The 21,686-nt window shown below is 41.9% G+C and overlaps 1 protein-coding gene across 1 annotated transcript in view; it reads right to left on the reverse strand.

The window, feature by feature from the left end:
* Positions 1-18,610: 18,610 nt before the first annotated feature.
* Positions 18,611-21,686, reverse strand: part of PPM1L (protein phosphatase, Mg2+/Mn2+ dependent 1L) — a 239,598-nt gene continuing 236,522 nt past the window's right edge. The window contains exon 4 of the mRNA XM_056121449.1: positions 18,611-19,602. Within this exon, the coding sequence (XP_055977424.1) occupies positions 19,256-19,602 (347 nt within the window). The 3' untranslated portion in view covers positions 18,611-19,255. The remainder of the gene's footprint in view (positions 19,603-21,686) is intronic.

The following is a 21,686-nucleotide window of genomic DNA, read 5'->3' on the forward strand; positions in this document are numbered from 1 at the left end:
TCAGTATTGAGGAGCTAGGAGGTATCGAGGCTTCAGGGTCTATGGTCTGGGTCAATGAATTGATCTGGCAGCGGCTTCCTGATGTATGGGAGGTGAGAGAAGATTACCCACTCCAACTTAGAGAAAACCCCAGTGTTTTAGCCTGGCACCGGGATACCTGAAATTATTCTCAGCTTGGCATCTCTGCAGAGAATATTCTTTTTTTTTTTTTAAATTTTTGTTAGTGAAACACCATGAGGTATAGTTGTAGATGTACAAATTTTTGTGCTTGGGTTTCAGTTATACAATGATTGAGTACCCCTCCCTCCACCAGTGCCCATTCTCTACCTCCAGTGCTCCCAGTATCCCTCCCACCCCCCATCTCCCCCACCCCACCCTGCCTCTGTGGCAGGGAATTCCCCTTTGTCCTCTCTCTCCTTTTGGGTGTTATGGTTTGCAGAAGAGGCATTGAGTGGCAATCATATTCGGTCTGTAGTCTACTTTCAGCATGCTTCTCTCATCCTGGAAGGATCCTCTCAACACCCTTTATTTGGAGCTCCCTTCTCTATCTGAGCTGCCTTTTCCCCTAGCATGTGCGGCTGGCCTCCGACTTGGAATAAAATAAAAAATAAAAAAAATAAAAATAAAGAATAAAAAATGTTTTTATAACATAAAACATGGAAACTCCTGGTACTTATCTCAGCTATTCTTGGGTGTTAGTCTCCTATTTTGTTATTGAATGTAATCTTTCTATGTCTGTCCCTCTCTTTCTGACTCATTTCACTTAGCATGATACTTTCCATGTAGTACCACTTGTATGTAAATCATGACTTCATCTTTTTCTAACAGCTGCATAGTACTCCATTGTGTAGATGTACCAAAGTTTCTTTAACCAGTCATGCAGAGAATATTCTTGCACCCTTGGTGCAGCTGCAGGGTGCTCTAGAGTTTTCAGCCAAAGAGACCGATGTTCCCAGGAAGTTTAGCTGCTTGGCTGGCATCTCCTCGGGAATTTAGTCAGGAATCCATAGAGCAGAGCCAGCTGGGGGAGGTGGGCATGGCTCCCGGGCTCCCGGAAGTATAGGGGATCTGGGGAGGCTGCTTGTCCCAATTCTGAGAAGACTCCAAAGTTCTAGCCTGGGCACTGGGGTACCTGAGGCTACTTACAGTTTGGCGTCTCTGCAGAGAATGCTGCCTGGTGTGCATCTCCTATATGGCCAGAGCAGGGCTGTGCGTTGAGTCAGCTTGGCAGCAGCTGTGGTAGGTGGGCCGGAAAAAATTCCTTTTATTAGTTAATTCTGGGTGGCACGGGAAAAATGCTTTTATAACATAAGTACTTTATAATATTAAACTTGGGTGAAAAGCAGAGTCATAAAATGTCATCGGAAATGGCTAGAGTGGACAGGCTCAGATTCTTGCTGTGGGGCGCCAAGGCCTCTTGCCTACCCTTCCTCTTCTTCCACCTGGGCAGAGCCTGTTCCCCTGCCTGAGATGCCATAAGTGCCTTTTCTGCATCTTAAACTTTGGCTTGTGAACCAACCTCAAAGAGATGTCTGCTAGTAGATTTCTGGGGAGAATCCTTCCTCTTAAAACAAAGGGAACAGAGAAAGTCTCCTGTTGTTTGGACAGATGATCCCATGGCATTGCTGGGGATCTCCAGCTGCTGTATGGATTCCATTAGATTTACCTGCTGAAGGACGTGTCTGGCTCAAGGGTGAGCACAATTTTGTATGACACCTGTGAGTGGCCTGGGACCTCTGAAGCACTGAAGCACCGAACCCACTGAGCACCACATCTTTCTAAGCCCGATGCATGAGAAGAAACCACTGTAGCACACAGGTGCAGTGGTCTGTGGCAGCCGAGGGCTTATGAACTCTAGCAGCCTAACGCTTACCCGCTTAGGCAGTGTTGTGGCTATCAGTGGGACATAAATCAAGCTCTCCTTTCAGGCAAAGAGAAAGTTCAGAACGATGGGCCTGCGAGTGTGACCTGCCTCAGGTGCCAATGGAGAGAGAGAAATGCCCTCCCCCACTCTCCTGTACCAAGTCATGCTGTCTATTGAAGGCAGTGTTGTCTGCTGAAAGCAAAAAGAAGAAAGCAAAGCTCTAGAGGGAGTGACGCTCCAGCACCAGTGTCTCAGGAGGCAAGAAGAGAAGTGGGGCAACTCTCCCTCTTAACGATGCCCTTCTTGTCTGGCACTGATACTGGCTTTAAGAACTTGATACTGATTTTTATGAACTCGGAATGGAAGTTTTTAAGTTAATGGTAAGAATGCTCACTCTGTGTTCATATATGAGAAGCTAGAAAATCTCTGGCTTTTGGTGAATTCTCAAGGAATTGGTGCTCTGGACATAGGCCTAGCAATTCTTTCTTGCCTCAATGTAGCTGTAATTATTGTTTATATAACATGCATTGTCCACACGGCAGAGCTTGGCAAGCTACCCGTGGTGTATTCGATATGCCAAAAACAGTAACAATAATGGATCTCATTCCCCTGACCCTGAAAGAGCCTCCAATATGGCAGCGTTGAGAAAGACGAGTAAGAAGAGGCTGCTAAAATCTCAGGGCTGGGACGAATGGAGACGTTACTTGCGTCCACTCTAGTAAATCGATGAACAACGGGAGGACAGTGATACAGTAATAACATGCATTACACATGTAGCACACACACTGTAGCACTGTTCTTCCATTGTTCATCGATTTGCTCGAGCGGGCATCTCCGCTTGAATCTTCTTTTACTGTTTTTGGCATATCAGTACGTCACGGGCAGCTTGCCAGACTTTGCTGTGCGGGCGAGATACTCTCGGTAGCTTGGCAAGCTCTCCGAGGGGGTGGAGGAATCAAGCCCGGGTTGGCTGCGTGCAAGGCAAATGCCTTACCCGCTGTGCTATCACTCCAGCCCACATTACATATGTATATATAAATATATAAAATATGCAGCATAAGTTAATAAGGTGTCCATGGTTTCAGGACAAGAATAATTTAAACTCTATAAATAAGTTAGTTTGGTTCAAAGGTTAAGGGATAATCAGCCCCATCTATTAACTCAGTGAATAGTAAAATGTGGAAAGTGAACATTTCACTATCATTGAATCTCTTGTCTGATGCCTTTTGAAAATTTGTAAATTGTTCCTTTTAGGGCTGGAGCGATAGCACAGTGGTACGTTGTTTGCTGGTTGCACTCAGCCAGCCTGGCTGAGCCAGGTTCGGTTCCTCCACCCCTCTTGAAGAGCCCAGCAAGCTACCGAGAGTATCTCGCCTGGCAAGCTACCCATGACGTAGTCAATATGCCAAACACAGTAACAAGAAGTCTCACAATGCCAAACACAGTGACAAGAAGTCTCACAATGGGGACGTTACTGGACCCGAGCAAATTGATGAGCAACAAGAGGACAGTGTTTGTTTGTTTCTTTTTAATAAATTTCAACATGGACACAAAGTCCACTGAAAACTGTACTGGGTTGGAGAGATAAAATTGCAGGTAGGGTGCTTGCCTTGCACCTGGCTGGCCTGGGTTTGATCCCCGTCACCCAGTATGGTTCCCTTGAGTATGCTAGCAGTGATTTCTGAATCCTGATCCAGGAGCAACTCCTGAGCACTGCCAGGTGTGGCCCAAAACCAAAACCAAAACAAACCCTGTCTCAAAACAAAACCCCAAGCCCCAACGCTAGAACTGTACTGGTCCAGATAAGAGAGCCCAAGCAGTAGATGTGCTAAGCCATACGTTTATTTATTTATTTATTTAGTTTTTTCCCTGTGACATTTATTTATTTAATTTGTTAATTTTTACTTACTTATTAGTGAGACACCACGAGGTACAGTTATAGACTTATAAATTTTTGTGCTTGGGTTTCAATTATACAATGATCAAATACCCATGGGCTGGAGCGATAGCACAGCGATAGGGCATTCGCCTTACAAGCGGCCAACATGGCTGACCCGAGTTCGATTCCTCCGCCCCTCTCGGAGAGCCCGGCAAGCTACCGAGAGTATTCAATATGCCAGACGCAGTAACAACAGAGTCTCCAATGGAGACGTTACTGGGCCCGCTTGAGCACATCGATGATCAACGGGAGGGCCTTTACTTACTTACTTACAAATACCCATCCCTCCACCAGTGCCCATTTCCTACCACCATGCATCCCAGTATCCCTCTCACCCCTCATCCCCCCATCCCACCCTGCCTCAGTGCCTTTTGTTCTCTCTCTTCTTTTGGGTGTTGTGGTTTGCAAAAGAGACATTGAATGTAAGCCATGAGATTTGTTGCCTGTCACGCATGGCCCTACTGAGCACCACCAGGATGCCCGGGGACCTCTCGACCCGAGCGCTGAACCTGGTCCACCGCGTTGAATATTGCTGGGAGTGATCCCCAGCTCCCATACCATCCCCAGCTGGGGGTGGCCTCTATGTATACATGAAAAGTATTTCATATGTAGATAAAATTAGGTATTTTTAGCCTTAAATGTGAAAGCAACTAGTTTCCTGTTGAGCAACCTACTTTGCTGGAAAGTTACTCTGAGGATTGTCTCACCCACTGTATCCATTTACTTGGTTAGCGTAACTTGCACCATGTAAGTAAAATGAGGAGTCCCCTTTCCAGATCTCTGCCCAGCGTGCTGTCAGCGTCTAGGCCAGATGACAAAACCTGCAGCCAGTTCCTCCTAAAGGATTGAGAATGATAAATTCTGGGGCTGGAGGGAAAGTACAACGGGTCGAGTGCTTGCCTTGCATGTAGGTGACCTGGTTTCAATCCGTGGCGTCTTATATGGTCCCCAAACCACTGCCAGGAGTAACTCCTGAGTACAGAGCCAGGACTAGTCCCTGTGTATTACTGAGTGTGGACCACAAATAAACAAGCAACAACAAAAACAACTGAAACAGAGAATTCTAAATTCTAAGCTATCCAAGTCAAATCTTGGTGCTCACTTCAATTGAGGAGATATAATTCTGGGAAAAATTGGTACTAGTTATTTTTTAAAAATACACTGCTTTTTAGAGCTGTTTTAGTTTGAGTAGAAGGTATGGGTATTTATAATACCATATACTCCCCATATACTTCCTGTTCCCCTCCCCAAGTCCCTCACCTTCTATGCCCAATCACTCCCATTACCAATAGACCTCACGAGATTGGTCCCTTTATTAATTGGGTGGCACTAGTGATACTAGTATTATCAAAGTCTTAGCGTCACATCGGGCTCTTGGATTGGGATTGGAGCCTGTGGGGGGAGCTGCAGAGCTGGAGTCCAGGGTGTTAATTTGCAGGAAGGCTGCGCACTGGTACAGCGGGGAGGGTGTTGTCTTAAATGTGATCCACCCGAGTTTAATTCCTTGCAGCACATATGGTCCCCTGAACCTTGCCAGGAGTGATCCCCGGGCACAGAGCCAGGGGTAAGCCCAGAGCACTATTGGATGGGGCCCTCAAACAAATCCCCTTACCCCCCAAAACCCCCATCAACCCCCCTGACCACCCTCCCTCCTTCCCCCCACCCCCCCCACACACAGCACACAACAGAAATAGGAAAGGCCTACCCTGGCGTTTAAAAAAAGCTTTAGGGCCCTTGAGCGATAGCACAGTGGGTAGGGCGTTAACCTTGCCCGTGGTTAACGCCTAGCCGGGTTCGATTCCTAGCACCTCATATGGTCCCCTGAGCACCACCAGGAGTTAATTCCTGAGTGAAGATCCAGGAGGAACCCCTGTGCATCACTGGGTGTGACCCAAAATGGAAAAAAAAAAAAGGCTTTAGCCAAGGTCCGTTCCCTTTGTCTGGGACTGGCTATTGGCCTAATGTAATGCACAAAGTTAAAACTGCAGTTTTTCTCTCCCATTTCCCTGAACTTTCTTCACCTGCAAAATTCTTGTGGTTTCAGTACCCAAAAGGAGAGAGAAAACAAAAGGGAATGCCCTGCCACAGAGGCAGGGTGGGATGAGGGGATGGGGGTGGGGGGTGGGAGGGATACTGGGATCTGTGGTGGTGGGAAATGGGCACTGGTGGAGGAATGGGTACTCGATCATTGTATAACTGAAACCCAAGCACAAAAATTTGTAAGTCTACAACTGTACCTCATGGTGTCTCACTAATAAAAATTAAAGCAGGTAGGGTCCTTGCCTTGCTTGTGACCAACCTGGGGCCAATCCTCGGCATCCCATTTGCTCCCCCAGCTCTGCCACGATTGGTCTTTGAGCACAGAGCCAGGAGCAAAGGAGTAAGCCCTCAGCATCTCCGGGTATTGCCTCAAAACAACAACAACAACAAAAACAAATGCCTTATTATTATTTTTCTTTTTACCTTTTTTGGCCACACCCAATGATGCTCAGAGGTTACTCCTGGCTTTGAGCTCAGGAATTATTCCTGGTGATGCATGGGGGAACCATATGGAATGCCAGGGGGCAAATCCAGGTTAGCTGAGTGCAAAGCAAGCACCCCATTTACTGTACTATGGCTCCAGCCCCTAAGTGCCTTATCTGATGCATTGTCGTGGTGGGAAGAAACATAAGCAGGTAGCTAGAGGAAGAACTCTCAGTGATCCATTCTGGGAAGTGCACAAAGATGAATAGGCCATAAATCACAAATCTGACCAGATCAGGAGAGTCAAACTGACGTGGCTACCCAGGCAAAGGGAAGGAGGAGACTACAGAAACTATAAGTACCATTAGTAAATGTACACATGGAATTTAAAAAGAATGTATCCAATACAAAGATTCTGTCTGGGAGAGACGGTACAGTGGGTAGGATGCTTGCTAGCATGTGACTGACCAGACTCACCCTGGTATCCCATATGGTCACCCAGCGTGGTCAGGAGTGATTAAATGATTTAATTACTTTAGTTAAAAAAAGGGGGGGGCCTGGAGCAATAGTACAGCGGGTGGGGCGTTTGCCTTGCACATGGCCAACCCCTGTTTGGTCCCTAGCATCCCATATGGTCCCCCGCAGCACCTCCAGGAGTGATTCCTGAATGCAGAACCAGGAATAACCTCCGCGCATCACTGGTGTGACCCAAAAAGTCAAAAAAAAAAAAAAAAAAAAAAGAAACAGTCCTAGGAAGGAAGGTTATTTCTCTATTGTATTCCATTGGTTTCTATGCCTTTTTTTTTTTCCTTTTCCCTTTTTGGTTTGTTTTGGGGCCACATCTGATCATGCTCAGTACTTGCTCCTACCTCTGAGCACAGGGATAACTCCCAGCTGCTCCTTTTGTGGTGTGGGGGATCGCCTGGGTCAGTCACAGGCAAGGCAAGCACCTTACCTACTGTTGTATTTCTTCTGTCCAGTACGCCTCCATTGCCACACTGACTTAATGGCTATTGCTTTGCAATATAATTTGAAGTCAGCAAGCCTGATATTTACATTTTCCTTCTTTTTTCTCCTCAAAATTACTTTTGTTTGGATCTTTTGTGGTTGCATACAAGTTTTACAATTGTTTTTTTTCCTGTGTCCTTGAAAAGTGCCATCGGTATTTTGATAGGGACTGCCTTGAGTCTTTAGATTGCTTTAGCAGATTATATGGACATGGTCAATTTAATAATGTTTATTTATCTAGCACATGAGCAGAATATATGTTTCCATTTCTTTGAATTTTCTGTTTTTTGTAGTAATGTCTTACCCGCTGTGCTAGCGGGTAGGGCGTTTGCCTTGCATGCAGCCCACAAGGCTGACCTGAGTTTGATTCCTCGGTCCCTCTTGGAGAGCCTGGCAAACTACCAAGAGTATCTCGCCCGCACGACAAAGCCTGGCAAGCTACCCATGATGTATTCGATATGCCAAACACAGTAACAAGAAGTCTCATGATGGAGAAAGTTACTGGGCCCGCTTGAGCAAGTAGATGAACAATGGGAGGACAGTGCTACATTTGTAGTAATGTCTTACAGTCTTCATTGTAAAGGGTTGTAGTTTCTTTTGTTAGACTTCTGCTATGTACCAAAATTATTTTAAGGACCACAACGTCCTTGTGATTAAAGATTTAAGAAAACATCATCCATTCACTATTGGGTCCCTCTGGGAGCCCCAGCTGTGCTGATAAGGACTGGGGTGGGGTGGGGGAGGGGGAGTGTGCCTTGGCCCTGAGCAACCCCTGCACGGGGGACCCTGGGATTTACAGCAAACATCTGTGCCGATAAAAGCTGGGGGAAGGTGTGCTCTGACCCTGGGCAGGCCAAAGATCATTTGTTCCTGTATCTTGCTCTCCCTTTTGACGGGTGGCTATATAACTGTCGTTAATCTTGCAAGAGTTTAATGGACACTTTGTAACAAGCGTTTGGAGTATAAAGGCAGTCTCAGGTTTTGAAACCTTTGTTGACTGAACTGTTAAGAATCCCATGGCGATCCCTGACCCATCGCAATGAAATAAACTTCGTCCTATGCCCCATCTGTCCGGCATAACACTTTCAGGTATTTTACTTTACTTACATGGTTTTGGGGTCATGTCCAGCAATGCCCAGGGTCTTCTCCAGGCTCTGTGTTCAGCGGTCGCTCCTGGGGTGCTCAGGGAAATGTGTTGAATCCAGACACTCCGCTTGCAACTAAAGCATGTGCTCAGCCACAGAGCAGTGTCTCCTCCTATTTTCAGGTATTTTATCTTTTTTGATGCAATCATAAATAGTATTTTTTTCTTAATTTTTTCCCCTCCAACTTATTGTGTAGAGAAACAGATTTATGTGTATTAATTTTATATTCTGCCACTTCCCTGAACTCACTTGTTGTTTTTAGTAGATTTAGTAGTGGTGTCTTTAGGGTTTTAGATGTGTATTATTATATAAATAGTGATACACTTTTACCTCTTTTCCACTATAGCTTCCTAGTATACATTTTTATTTATTTTCCCGGTTAGGGCTTCAGAAATTATGTTGAGAAGGAGTGGTGACAGTGAATATCCTTCTCTAGTTACAGATTTTTTAAACAAATCTTTTATTTTTTTTTACCATTCAGTATGACATTCACTGTGGCCTTGTCATATATGGCCTCTATTGTTTGGATAGGTTCCTTATGTTCACAGATAATTGTATATTTTATTATAAATAAATGTGAAATACATTTATTGATGGGATCAGTGATTGTAAAAACCTACTATTTGACTTATTAATTTTTATTAAAGTACTGTGATTTATAATACTATTAGTGATAGTTCTGTGATAGTTACCTCATTCCAGTGCCACACCTACGACCAGAGTGCCAGATCCATTTCCCAATGTCCCAATGGTCCCTCCCATCCATCCTTCCCTCTCCCATCCCCATAAAAACCAAGTTCTGCAGACCAACTCTTCAGTTTTGTTCCCCATGGCCTTTTGTTGCTCTTTCTGTGCGTTTGTACCCGACATCTGAGAATTATCATTCTGTACCTGTCCCTTTCCTTCTGACTTCACTCAACACGATACCCTCTAGTTCCATCCGTGTAGCAGCAAATTGCACCATCCTTTCTTGCACCTGTATAGTATTCCATTATGTAAAAATACCACAACTTCTTGATCCATTCATCCTCTGTTGGACATTTGTGTTGTTTCCATATGTTGGACATTGTACTAAACATTGAAATGAACATGGTGTTCATATATCCTTTTGAATTATGCTTTTTGTGCTTTGGGGATAGATGCCAAGAAGGCGTATTATTTAAAATCTTCATATTGCTTTCCATAGTGGTTGAACCAGATGACATTCCCTCTGGCAGCGAATGAGGGTTTCTTTCTCACCCAACCCCACATGCCAAATTTTAGTACAGTTCTAGGTCCTTGAAAAATATAATTGGGATTTTACTTGGGATTTCATTGAATCTGTATAATACCTTGTGTAGGAAGGTCATTTTGACCACATTGCATCTTCCTGGTGTCTTTTGCTGTTTCTCTTAGCAGTGATTTATAGGTTTCATATTGTTAGTCTTTTACTTCTTTAACTTGATTCCAGTGTTTTGATGTTTCTGGATACTATTTTGAAAGAAATAGTCTTTTTAATTTTTTTCTAACTTGTTATTTGTTTACAGAATTACCACAGATTTTTGTGTTAATTTTGTAGCCTGCTGCTTTGCTATTTAGTTATTATTTCTAAGATTTTTTAATGCATTCTTTATGTCTATGTTAAAAATTTTTGCCCAAGAAAAGCGTATAATGGACTGTTTTACACTGTCTCCAGATCCACAGTATTCCTCCCACATACTATGAAAACCTTTGCAAACATATTTTTCTGTGGACATTTTTCTCAGAGGTGTGTCATGTCATAGTTTACATGTATATATGAGCTAACCCTATCACCTAATACTGATCATATTATATAAACATTGTTGATGAGGCATTAAAATTGTTTTATTAACAATAAATTTTGCATAATCTTAATATCATTTATGTTAATTTATTTTGAATCAGAACTGAGCTTACAGTGCTCCAGTCAAAGCAACCAAAGTCTCACTTATTAATTTTTGCTTCTGTAATACTTTGGTTTTGTTTTCTGTCATTGAATCGTTTCACTGCTTTCAACATGGAATCCCAACTCAAAGTTACTCCAGTTGTTTCTGAAAAGCGTAAGAAATGATAAAACTCTGCAATAGGTATTAGCATGGAAAATGAATTTAACCAGAATAGCAGTAGGCCTGTGTGCAAATCCAATAACTTTAATGTGTTTATTTTTTACTTTAATCTTGCCAAATGTGAAAATTTAGCCGTTCATTTTGTATACAACACAAAATCAGTGATCGCATAAACATATTAGTATCTACAAGGCTAAGTCTACCCTAGTAAACATCAGAGGGACCTGAATGACACGCCATGCATCTTGGTGACCCGTGCACTGCCACACACTGATCTCTACACCAAACTGACATTTAACTTTGATTCAAATGTCTCTTAGAGACAAGCATAGAATAGTCCATATAAAAACCTCTGAAGAGTAATGCAATTTTTCCTAGGTTTTATTGTATTTATTATGGATAGTTTTCAGGAACTAACAAGAAAGCTTGGTTGATTTGCAGTCATTGTAGTAATTATTAAATACAATTTAAAGATTCCTAAAATAAATCATTGTTTAAGAAATTATTGATCCTGGTATATTTTTATAAACAATCTCTTAAGGTTCTTAAAATAGCAAGAAAATGCAGATGGAAAAATTGCTATGATATTGAAATAAGTACAAGTAAAAGCTTTTACAAAATCACTGTTTCAAAATACAGCAGGGAAAGAAATTAGTACCTATGAGATGCACCATTCATGAAAAATGCTACTTAATTATGAGTTTGCTTTTTTTTTCTTATACTGCCTGCTCTTTCCTCCATTATTTTCCTAATAACTGAATTCCTTCTATAATTTTAAAGTTAACAAATCCAAAACTGACATAATTTGAAATTCCTCTTATATTCTCATGATTAAAACAAAACATCCAAAGCCTCATTTTTTATCACAATGAGATATCCCTAGTCTCTTATCATTCACTATTATGTTAAAAACTTACAGTGTTATTAGGTAATAATGAATATTACCAAAAGAAGACGTGATTGGCATAAACAGAAATGTCTACAGAAGATGATCAGGCAATGAATTTAGACTAAATGAAGACTTCTGCTGTTAAAAATAAGTCTGGTATTTAAATTTTCTTTATCAAATAACAATATAGATTTCGCTATTCTTATTCAAAGTGTAAATCTTGAATTACATACCAAGTCTCTGGACTGTCTTAAATAATCGTAAATATTAAATGTATTATTTTTAAAAAATCTAATACTTATGTTTTCTGCTCATACAATTTAAATTAAAAACAAATGCAGTCCTGAAATATGATATCAATATAACAAATTCCTTTGTCATCCAGGAACATTGATGATAAACACCTTAGTTCCGGGTTCCCTTTTGGGGAATGGAACTCATATTAATTATATAAAGTCTTTGGAACTAAAAAGTAAGATGGGAGATAGAGATTCTCATTGTTCCCTGTTCTTTAATTCTCTTCTCCCTTCATAAATTTCCTGGATGTGGCCAACACATGCTGTTTTGTTTTGAGGCCACATCTGGTGGTGCTTAGGGATCACTCCTGGCAGGGCTCGGGGGACTATATGGGGTGCTGGGGATTGAATCTGGGTTGGCTTCATGCAAGGCAAGCATCCTATCTGCTTATCGTGTCTGCCCAAGACATGCTGTTCTTGACCACACAAATGCTGAGCCCTTACAAAGCTTATGTCTCCTTGAGCAAAGGCTTCCATTGATCCCAACTGGGACAGCCCAGTCTTTGCCCCAGTCACCAAAGGCTTCCAGTCTCATCTTCAGACCCCATTCTGGGGAGATCTAAGTGATCTACGTACAGCATAGCTATCAGATGCAAGTTGCTTGGGTATGGGCAAGATACTGTCTTTTACCATTCACTATTACGTGTGGGAAGGAATTACTCTAGTTCTTCCTCTGTTCTCATAATTCCAAGTCAGAGGAAATAGTAAAAGATGAAAGATGCCAATTTCACCCCATCTAACCAACACTACATGCTGCATCTATTCTGAATCTCTACAGGGCAAGGAGGCAAGGAAGGTGGCTAAATCATTAGCGTCATATACACTCACTCACTTTATTATTTGTCGTACAGTACTTGCTCTGTGAAAGAAAGAATAAAATGTACGAGTAAGGTTTACTTAAAGCAAAAAAAAAAATAGTGATTTTCCTGATTATATTAAATATTTAATATTATATATTAAATAGTGATTAATCTATAATCATGAATTATAGGAATTATGTATGTTATCATAGTTCACATTAGAATTAGTTGTTTCGTTATTAATTTTCCAGGCTTGCCAGAACAGTCATTTTCAAACTCACTAAAATTTCTTTTCCTTTCTTTGGTTTTTGGGCTACACCCAGCAGTGCCAGACTTACTCCTGGCTCTGCACTCAGATATCAACTCCCGGTGGGTGCAGGGGACTGTATGGGATGCCACGGATGGAATCTGGGTTGGTCACATGTGAGACAAGCACCTTACCTGCTGTACTATTGCTCTGGTCCCGAAACTCACTAAAATTTCTTAAACTCACTAAAATTTCTCTTTTTTTCTACTGGCATACTTTGTTAAGGCATTGCAAAACAGATTTTAAATCTCTCACTAAATTACAACCTCTTCCTCCAACTATTTTAGGTAAACCTGATTCAGCCTGTGCCATGTCTTATTTTTAAAAGGGCAGCTTTAAAATTCTGTCTTCATAGCACACAAGTAAAGCATTAGTCGATATTCTAGAGGGAAGCTTTGAATTGACAAACAGTGGAACACTGCCTTATACTGTTCTGTATATAGGTTCAGAAACCATTGTTAATTACAGTCTCCTCTTGTCTGATAATCTAATAGCCAGTCATTTATATTTTTGATTTCTGGATGTCCTTAAATGTACCCATCCTAATCCCTTGACTTTTATTTCTCTCTTTACTTCACACGAACATTTTAAATTATGCTTGCCTAATACATAAATATGTTGAGATAAAACATGATATTGTATGTCATCTTAATTTCTTCGTGATAAAAGGTGATGAATAAGTGTGACCCCCACACAGGCAGTGAGTGACTGATTGTCCTGTCCTTCTAGTCCTGAATCAGTTTCAATTTGCTATGGGAGTTTTGGGAAAATTAATTTTTAATTTTTTTTTGTCTTTGGGCCACACCTGGCGGTGCTCAGGGCTTACTCCTGATTCTGTGCTCAGGAATAACTTCTGGCAGTGCTCAGGAGACCATATGGGATTCCTGGATTGAACCCAGGTTGGCTGTATACAAAACAAGTGCCTTACCAGCTGACCTATCTCTCTAGCCCTCAGTTTGGGGAGATTTTTGAGATTAATTTTCACTTGGCAAATTTTCATTTTATTAACTAACTTGGGATTATCTTTCAGACCTTCACAAATACAATCCAGGCTCAGACTAATAATGATGGAATTTAGTCAAGCCTTGCCTTTTAGGGAACAGACAACTTGCTAAACAATTTTATACATAAAATGTGAAAGGTGGGAAATTTGGGGATTTGTGAGAGTTGATTTCAAAGATTCTGAAAAGAAGGACAGGATAAAAGTAAATAAGTATGAATACTTTTCCATTATACCATGAGTACCACTATGGCATGAATAAAGCCTAATTAAAACTTTCTGCTTTTATTAAAGTTTTTAATTAAGAAATATAGTTAAATGAATTAAAATTAAACATACCTTTATATAATTTTATACCATTTAAAATATTTTCGTACCATACTGAAACATAAAAATATTTATTTTGATTCAACTGGAAAGCAAAGGTCACTTCAAAAATGCAAGCTAAAACTAAGAATGAATCTGAAAACCTGTCTGGCCATGACAAGGCACAAAGCTCATGTCACTCACATAAAAGGGAAATAATGCTTAGAGCTTGAAAAATGATTGTTGGGCTTTTGCTATCATTATTAGACTGCTGGTGGCCATCTTGAACCACACCATGTCTTAAAAATGCTGCTAACAAATTAGCCTCAGGAAAGCATGCGTGCTTCTAAATGGCAAGCTGTACTCATACCAAGCCACAGTGAATGAGAAAGCAGCAATATTTTCCATATACCAAAATTTCCTAAAGCAGAGCTCCTTGGTGTTACACAAAAGAATTCCTGAACAGTGGTCAAGTGCCATTGACTAATGTATGGATAAGTAAAGTGGATTATACACAATCCAGCTATAAAAATAAACAAGAATCCTGCCACTTGCAACAACATAGATGGGATCTAGAGGGTATTCTTGGTAAAATAAGCCAGACAAAAACATTGTAAGACTTCGCTCATACGTGGTAAATAGAAAAAATAAAACAAAATAAACTTTTAGACTATAAAACCAGTGGCTGTCAGAAGGGGGTGGAGAGTGGGGCAGATAAATCAGAACAGAGTGGACCATTATCTATATATATACCACTTTAAGTGGAAATCTAATATATACATATATATATGCACATACATATAATTTTCATGTACATTTTCCAGTAATGCACACCTGAGACTTAATGTTACAATGCATTGTTATTTCCATTGGTTTGTTTTTGTGGTCATATTTCTCTGGAAAGCCCTTTACTAACTGAAATTACATATGTGGTATGTTCTTCTCACCCGCTCGTCTCCCTGCCTCTGAAGGATGTTTAAATTGAAAACTTGTGTGAGTATATGCAGTGACTTTCTAAGATAATATTTATATTCTCCAAAGTCATTTGACTCTGGCACTCCTTTTTTTAAATGTTTTTTCTTTTTGGTGGGGAAGAGTTGGGTCCACACCTGGCAGTGCTCAGGGATTTTTCCTGGCTGTGTGCTCAGGAGACAGTCCTGTTTGGGCTCAGGCGACCACATGTAATGCTGGGGATCAAACTTGGGTATGCTATGTGCAAGGCAAGCCTTACACACTGTACTATCTCTCCAGGTCCCTAGAGCTCTGCTTCTTGAAGAACATCTTCAAAATGTGTTCTGCAGAACATACTTTGGGGTACACTGGCTTCTATCCAGATGCAATTAAATACGCCCTATCATGGTATCTAACAATCCAGTCATTTCTACAGAGCTGGTAAGGAATGCTGGTGTTACAAACTAAGGCAATTTGGGGGAAATATTAAGGGAAGAGCAATCTAATGGATCAAAAGGAGGAAAGAAAATTTCAAATTCATTTGAAAATAATCTTTATCCTTATCTTCCCTTTACTTTCAAATGTACAAGGAAATGCTGCTCTTTCTAACCCTTTTCCATGAACACTACTGCAAGAAAATTAGATCTGGCAACTTGGGGGAAAATCAGGGTATGTAGGTCTGGCAAAGGAAGAAGTAATCGTTCTCACTGCTCTGCCAGATATCCTAGTGATCCAGTCCAACAGTGTAAATTTCCTGGAACCACTTCGGCAAGGGTTGAAATGTTGCCATCACTTGCCTACAGTCCTGACTCTGGTCCCCATCCATTTTGATACTTATAGTATCATTCCATCTGCAAAATATAAGGCCTGTTTTAAATGGCCCAGCTTGAATATACTCTAGACACTATAAAATACTCTGATACTTTTTACTGCACATTCATGGGGCCAATGCCTTCGATCTCTACCAAGGAACAGAATGTAGCCACTGGCTATGGGGCTGTATGATAATACAATCATGGTTATTAGGACAGTGACTTCTATATCAGTTCCTTGGGCAAGCTGGTCATATAAGATATGTGTTGTATATAAATAAGTCTCAGGAATAAGCACTGAAGGTTTCTATAGAAGTATCATTTCCCCCCTTTGATTAGCAAACTGGAAATATATTTAAATAACAAGTTTTCCTGCAGTCTCCCCGCCCTCCTGTCCCAACCCTTTTTAAGGGTACCAACTGCCGGTGGGGCAGTCAGCAGAGCCGTGCAGTAATGAGGACTGGCCTGGCCTCTTGTAGGGCTCATGAGCATGCAGCCATTCTTCACAGCTTTTTTTTTTTTTCTAAATGACAACCATCTCAAAATTGGCACCCTGGGGACTATTGGCAATTCGAACTTGGGCTAGGGAGGTGGCAGCCTTGGGTGACATTCCAAAGCTTTGGCAGTGCTGTTTCTGGAAGCGCCACATGCAGACTTCGCAAATCAGTGTCCTAGTGGTGGGATTTAACATTTCCTGTCCCTAGAAAATGTGATCAGGTGGTCAGCCACAGGGTACCCCAAGGACTGATGTCTGCAGACCCCACAACCTGAACAGAGGCAGCGGGGGGAAGGAGGGAGGGAAAAGAGAGAGCAAGAGAGTGAGAGTGAGAGCGAGAAAGCGAGAGAGCGAGAGAGCGAGAGAGAGAGAGAGAGAGAGTGCTAAAGAGGGAGAAAGGTGCTCTTGATTTACACACAGTTAGCATCTAACTGCATCTAGTTTTCCCAGAGAGTTATATCTTCTAAAAATCTGTGAGTCATAACAAAAGGATAGAAGGAACAAGAAACATGTGCAAGGTCATAAGGAACAAGAAATAGACCTACTATTTGATTAAGGTCAGAAATAAATTAATTCTACCAAGTAAGGGTACATTGTAATACTTCAGTTACAGGGAAGATCATGCCCTCAGCATTATCTCTTCAGACATTCTACAGTAAGTAAAAAAATTACAATAAATGAACATCAATTTACTTATTTAATAGATTTTTGTTTCCATCTTTACCAAGAAGCTTCTGTTTTTCATTTTAGCCGATAATGATCATGAGATTTAAAAATACCTCCCCCTAGTTACTATGTATTTGGGGGTTGTTAAAAAAAAGAACATAAGACTGTACCAAAAAAGCTTGTATCTATTTGACCTTTAGTTAAAATGGCAGCCTTTGGTAACTCTCCAGTCACAAGGTCCTGAATCTCCAAGCAAACTTGGGTCACCTCCGACCATTCTGTCACTGAACAACCAGCATGTTTCCTGTCCCCCCCCCCCCCCCGTGGCCCCCACCTCTGCTGTATAAACCTCATTGTTTAGTGCCACCGAATCCGAAAATGGTGTCAGGCATTTTGTATTAGGACTATGGCTAACAGAACAATAACCCAGGACATCCAATTAGAAATTATGATGTTCGAGTTTACGAAAGTAAGCAAATCACTTGGGATCCCATTATTATTTCTCATTACAGTCAAAGAAAAGTGGGTTCAGATGGATTGAGTCCTTGACGGCCAGAAGGAAATCTTTCCATGCTTCCAAGTTCTCCTCTGGAACTTGCTTGGAGGAAAGTTCCACAGTTAGGGAAGCCCAAGGGAGGGGCACTGTGGGCAGAAGGTGGTCAGTGGTCAGGTAGGGAGGAGGGAGCTGACAAGAAGCTGTGATGATACAGTCCATTCAGAAAGAACAAAAACAAACAAATGTCCCCTCCCCCATGACATCTGAGACACAAGAGGAGTGGGGGGTAAAACAACAACGTGTGGCTTGAACTACTATACTCAGGCAAACTAGGAATGACACAGTACTTTTTTTTTTTCTTTTTTCTTTTTGTAAATTAAGTTATTAAAATACTGAGATTAACAACAACTTTGGTGATTTGGAAATGGAGCAAGCCTGGTCTTATAATTCAAAGCATACCTGGTCTTATAATTTAGCTCTGGACCATCTAACAATACAGGTTTGAACAAACGTTCCCAAGCAGCTTTGTTACTGTTGAAAAGGAGGATTGTCTAGGCATTCTGCTTTAAATTTTTTTTTTCTTCTGGGAAAAGTCCCCTGTGTGAATGGTGATTTGAAATATTAAGGGCTTGTTGCCTTCCCTTCTTGTCAAGAAGCACATTCCAGCAGTCTTTTGTCAAGCACTGATCTGTGGAACTGTACTTAACCTCAAGAAAGCCATGCAGTTCCAGGCTGTTGCTCCTTGGAACACTGCTTGAAAGATACTTGAGAACTACTTGGACAGGAAAGGGAAAAATACAACTGCTTAAAAATAACCAAACTGGGCAGCTGGAGTCTAATTCAGGGTAGTAATTCCAGCACTTCCTCTGCCCAGTGCAAAGGGCACACTTGGGAAGTCAGAGGGAATTATGACTTATTCAGCCGTTATTTTCCTCTATCTACCCGAGGATGGAAGGACTTACAACTTAACTCACTTCCTCAAATAGATTTCTTGGTAATATTAGGTCAAAAAATAAAAATCAAACTGTGGTATCTGGTGGTGAAGTCTAACAGCTGTTAATTTTATAAGGTAAAGTGTAAGCAAAAAAAAAAAAAAAGATCAAAGTCCCACATGATCAGGACAAAAGCATGAAGACAGGCGAGGTGGGACACAAAGTCGATCTAATTCATAAAGGGCGAGAGGGGGAAACGTTGTTTCTGCTACGGTGGCGGCCATCATCCTCTCCTTCCCTTGGGTTTCCAGAGCAGTCACAGAATACTAAACCATTCCAGATCTATTTCTGGGCTGTTGCTGAGCAGAAACCTGAGCTCAGGAGGACAAAGCATTCTTGGGACAGCTGTGCCACTTGGCACTGGGAGCTGTCCCGTCAGCCCTGGCTCTGTGGTCTGTCTCCTGCAGCTGTCAGAGCCTGTCCTTATGGGATCTTGCAAAGAATCTTAACAGGGAGAATATATGGCACATATGTGGTTCACCTCGTACATATGAGTCTACAGCTATATTGTCTATCTATTTTGAACATTGGATGAAAGAGTTGGGAAAACACGAAGAAACCATTTTTGCAGCCTCTCGGCTACAATGACCAGGAGTACTCCGTTCCTCACCGGGTATCTACCTAAAACCATCAGGGAAGAGGAATCCCGTGTTGGGACGGATGATCCTAATTGTAACTCCCTCTTGTTTCACTACCTTATGAGACATCAGTGGGTTGAAAGTCCTTTAATAGATTAAAGGCAGCTGAAGCCCAAAGGGTTTACTGCTCTTCTGTTTTGCTGCTATTCCTGAATTTCACCACCATTACTGTTATGTTGTCAGGGCAGCCTCTGTAAAACGACTGTAAAACTATGCTCTTGGCTCCAAAGTGAGGTTCATCCAAACGCTCCTTGATGAATCGAACAGCTTCCTCGTTGCTGAAAGCATCCCAGAGGCCATCTGATGCCAAGATCATGAACTCAGGCTGGAGCTTGTCTAGGTCAAAGGTTAGGATATCTGGGTCTGGGATGACCACATTGAGATTTTTCAGGGGATAATCCCCCAGGGACCGAGACATGGCCAGGATTCCCTGGACTCTCCAGGAGCCGTTGAAACTGATGAAACCACCTGCAAAGACAGAAAGCTCATTAGCTTGGCCAGAGTCAAGCCGCAAGTTAAGGCTGACCTACTGCCTGATCTCCCCTCACAGAAAAGCAGCATTCTGACTTTGTGGCTTGAGACCTGACACTCTGAAGTATATCCTGCACTCTACCAGCAGGGCTTAGTGTCTTCCAGACCTCCAAAAATATATCAGAAAGATACAGAAAGGGGTCAGAGTGACAGTACAGTGAGCAGGATGTTTGCTTTGCATGCAGCCGACCTGCTTTGATTCCTGGTATCTCATAAGGTCACCGAGCCCCGTCAGGAGTAATTCCTGAGTGCAGAGTTAAGAGTAACCTCTGAGCATGCTGGGTGTGGCCCAAAAAGCAAACATAAAACAAAGAAACAAGCAACTAACCAAACAAGAGATATAGCAAGTTAGATAAATGTATAGATAGGGGCATTGGTTTTAATTTAAGGTACCATGACAGCTCAGTGCCTGAGAGTAGGAAGGGATGTGAAGGATGGGAGTTTGAGATTGGCAAAAGGGTACTGAAAGGCAGATGGATGCTACTACTGGAATCCATCACTGAGCTTCAGGTCACCTTTGAATATGCCTGTACAGACCTCAAACAGCTCCCCAAATAAGACCAAGATCAAAGAAAAATTTATTTTGGGACAAGGTTACAAGCTCAGGCTCTCATGTCAAACTGCTGGGATTAGGGTTCTAGCCCTGACACCTCTAGTGACTTTCTAGTGACAGTTCTCTGTATAACATGGTGAGAAACTCTATCTTTTTAGTTCTTAGTTTCCCCGGCTACAAAATGTGGAAAACAAGAGTATGTGTATTTCACTGAGTCATCATGACAAATGTAATCACTTAGCACAGCCTGAATATAGCATTCACTCAATGTTATTTACTATTATTTTTTTAAGTGAGCAAGAACTTTATTTACATATGATCTGCAAGGCAATTTGCAAATTATAAAGTTATACACGACAGAGTTGCTCAGGAGGGACCTCTATTAACAGATACAAGTACAAAGCAGGATTTCTTTTTCTTCTTTCTCAGTGGTGAGGATCACCTTGGCACATGTATGGATGGCACCGGGGATTAAATTCATGCTTACACTGGCTACTGCCTAAGCCATCTTCAGGACCCTTTCTTGGGATTCTGACAGAGGATTTCGCATTCAGGCACCACCTGGGTTTGAACCCATGACTGCACTTGCCAGCTAAGTGCTTTGAATCACTGAGTCATCTTCCAGAAGATGAGGGTCAGAACAATTACAGGGTCAGACTAATACCTGATATTGGTCCTCCACTGCTACAGGCAGGTGGAGGAGGAAGGGGTGATTTTTGGTTGATGTTCAGGGAGGTGAGAGCCTTCAAGCTGGGTTTCAAGTGATGGGTAGAGCTCCACTTGGGCCAAGATACAGCGAGAACATTCCATGGAGTGGGCAGGAGTTTGGTGTGGGTTTTCATGTCAGATTGTCCTGGTTTGATCATTTGTCCTTGGGTACACAGGCACACCGAGGCTCCATGTCCTCATTTGTAAAATGAAGATAAAATTACCTCGTAAGGGAGTTAGAAAGAAATAAAGGAGAAGCAGGTCTGGCTCTGAGCACAAAGTGCACGTACAATAACGGCAGCTACTATTTATTGCTGCTGCAAAACAGCCTGCAGAACGAGTCAGAAAGCCCAGTGTGTGTCTGGCCCAGACTGGCTGTGGTGCATTTCACACTAGGCAGGATGGGGAAATATGAACAGAAGGGTGAGGTCAGAGAAAATACATATCAGATCAACCACTGGGTTTTAAAAATTCATTATTGTTACGGGACTACCTGTTGTGCTCAGGGGCTGAGCAGCTGGGAAGTGATAGCAGGGTCTTGTCCAAACAATCTTCTCTACCCTCTGGGCTGTATTACTGACCGACCCATCACTGTTGCCAAGATCTTGTTATAATACAGCTATGATAAGAGCAAGCTAGATTAACCTTCTGAGAAATGAAGTTGAGTGGTGAGTATGACATGGAAGAGGGGTGAGGATAAAGTGGCAGTGACATTTTAGAAGGAAATGCTGGGTGCAAGGGCGTCGCTCATGCATGGCAT

Source organism: Sorex fumeus, unplaced genomic scaffold, assembly GCF_029834395.1.
Source record: "Sorex fumeus unplaced genomic scaffold, SorFum_2.1 ptg000044l, whole genome shotgun sequence".
NCBI classification, from domain to species: Eukaryota; Metazoa; Chordata; class Mammalia; order Eulipotyphla; family Soricidae; genus Sorex; species Sorex fumeus.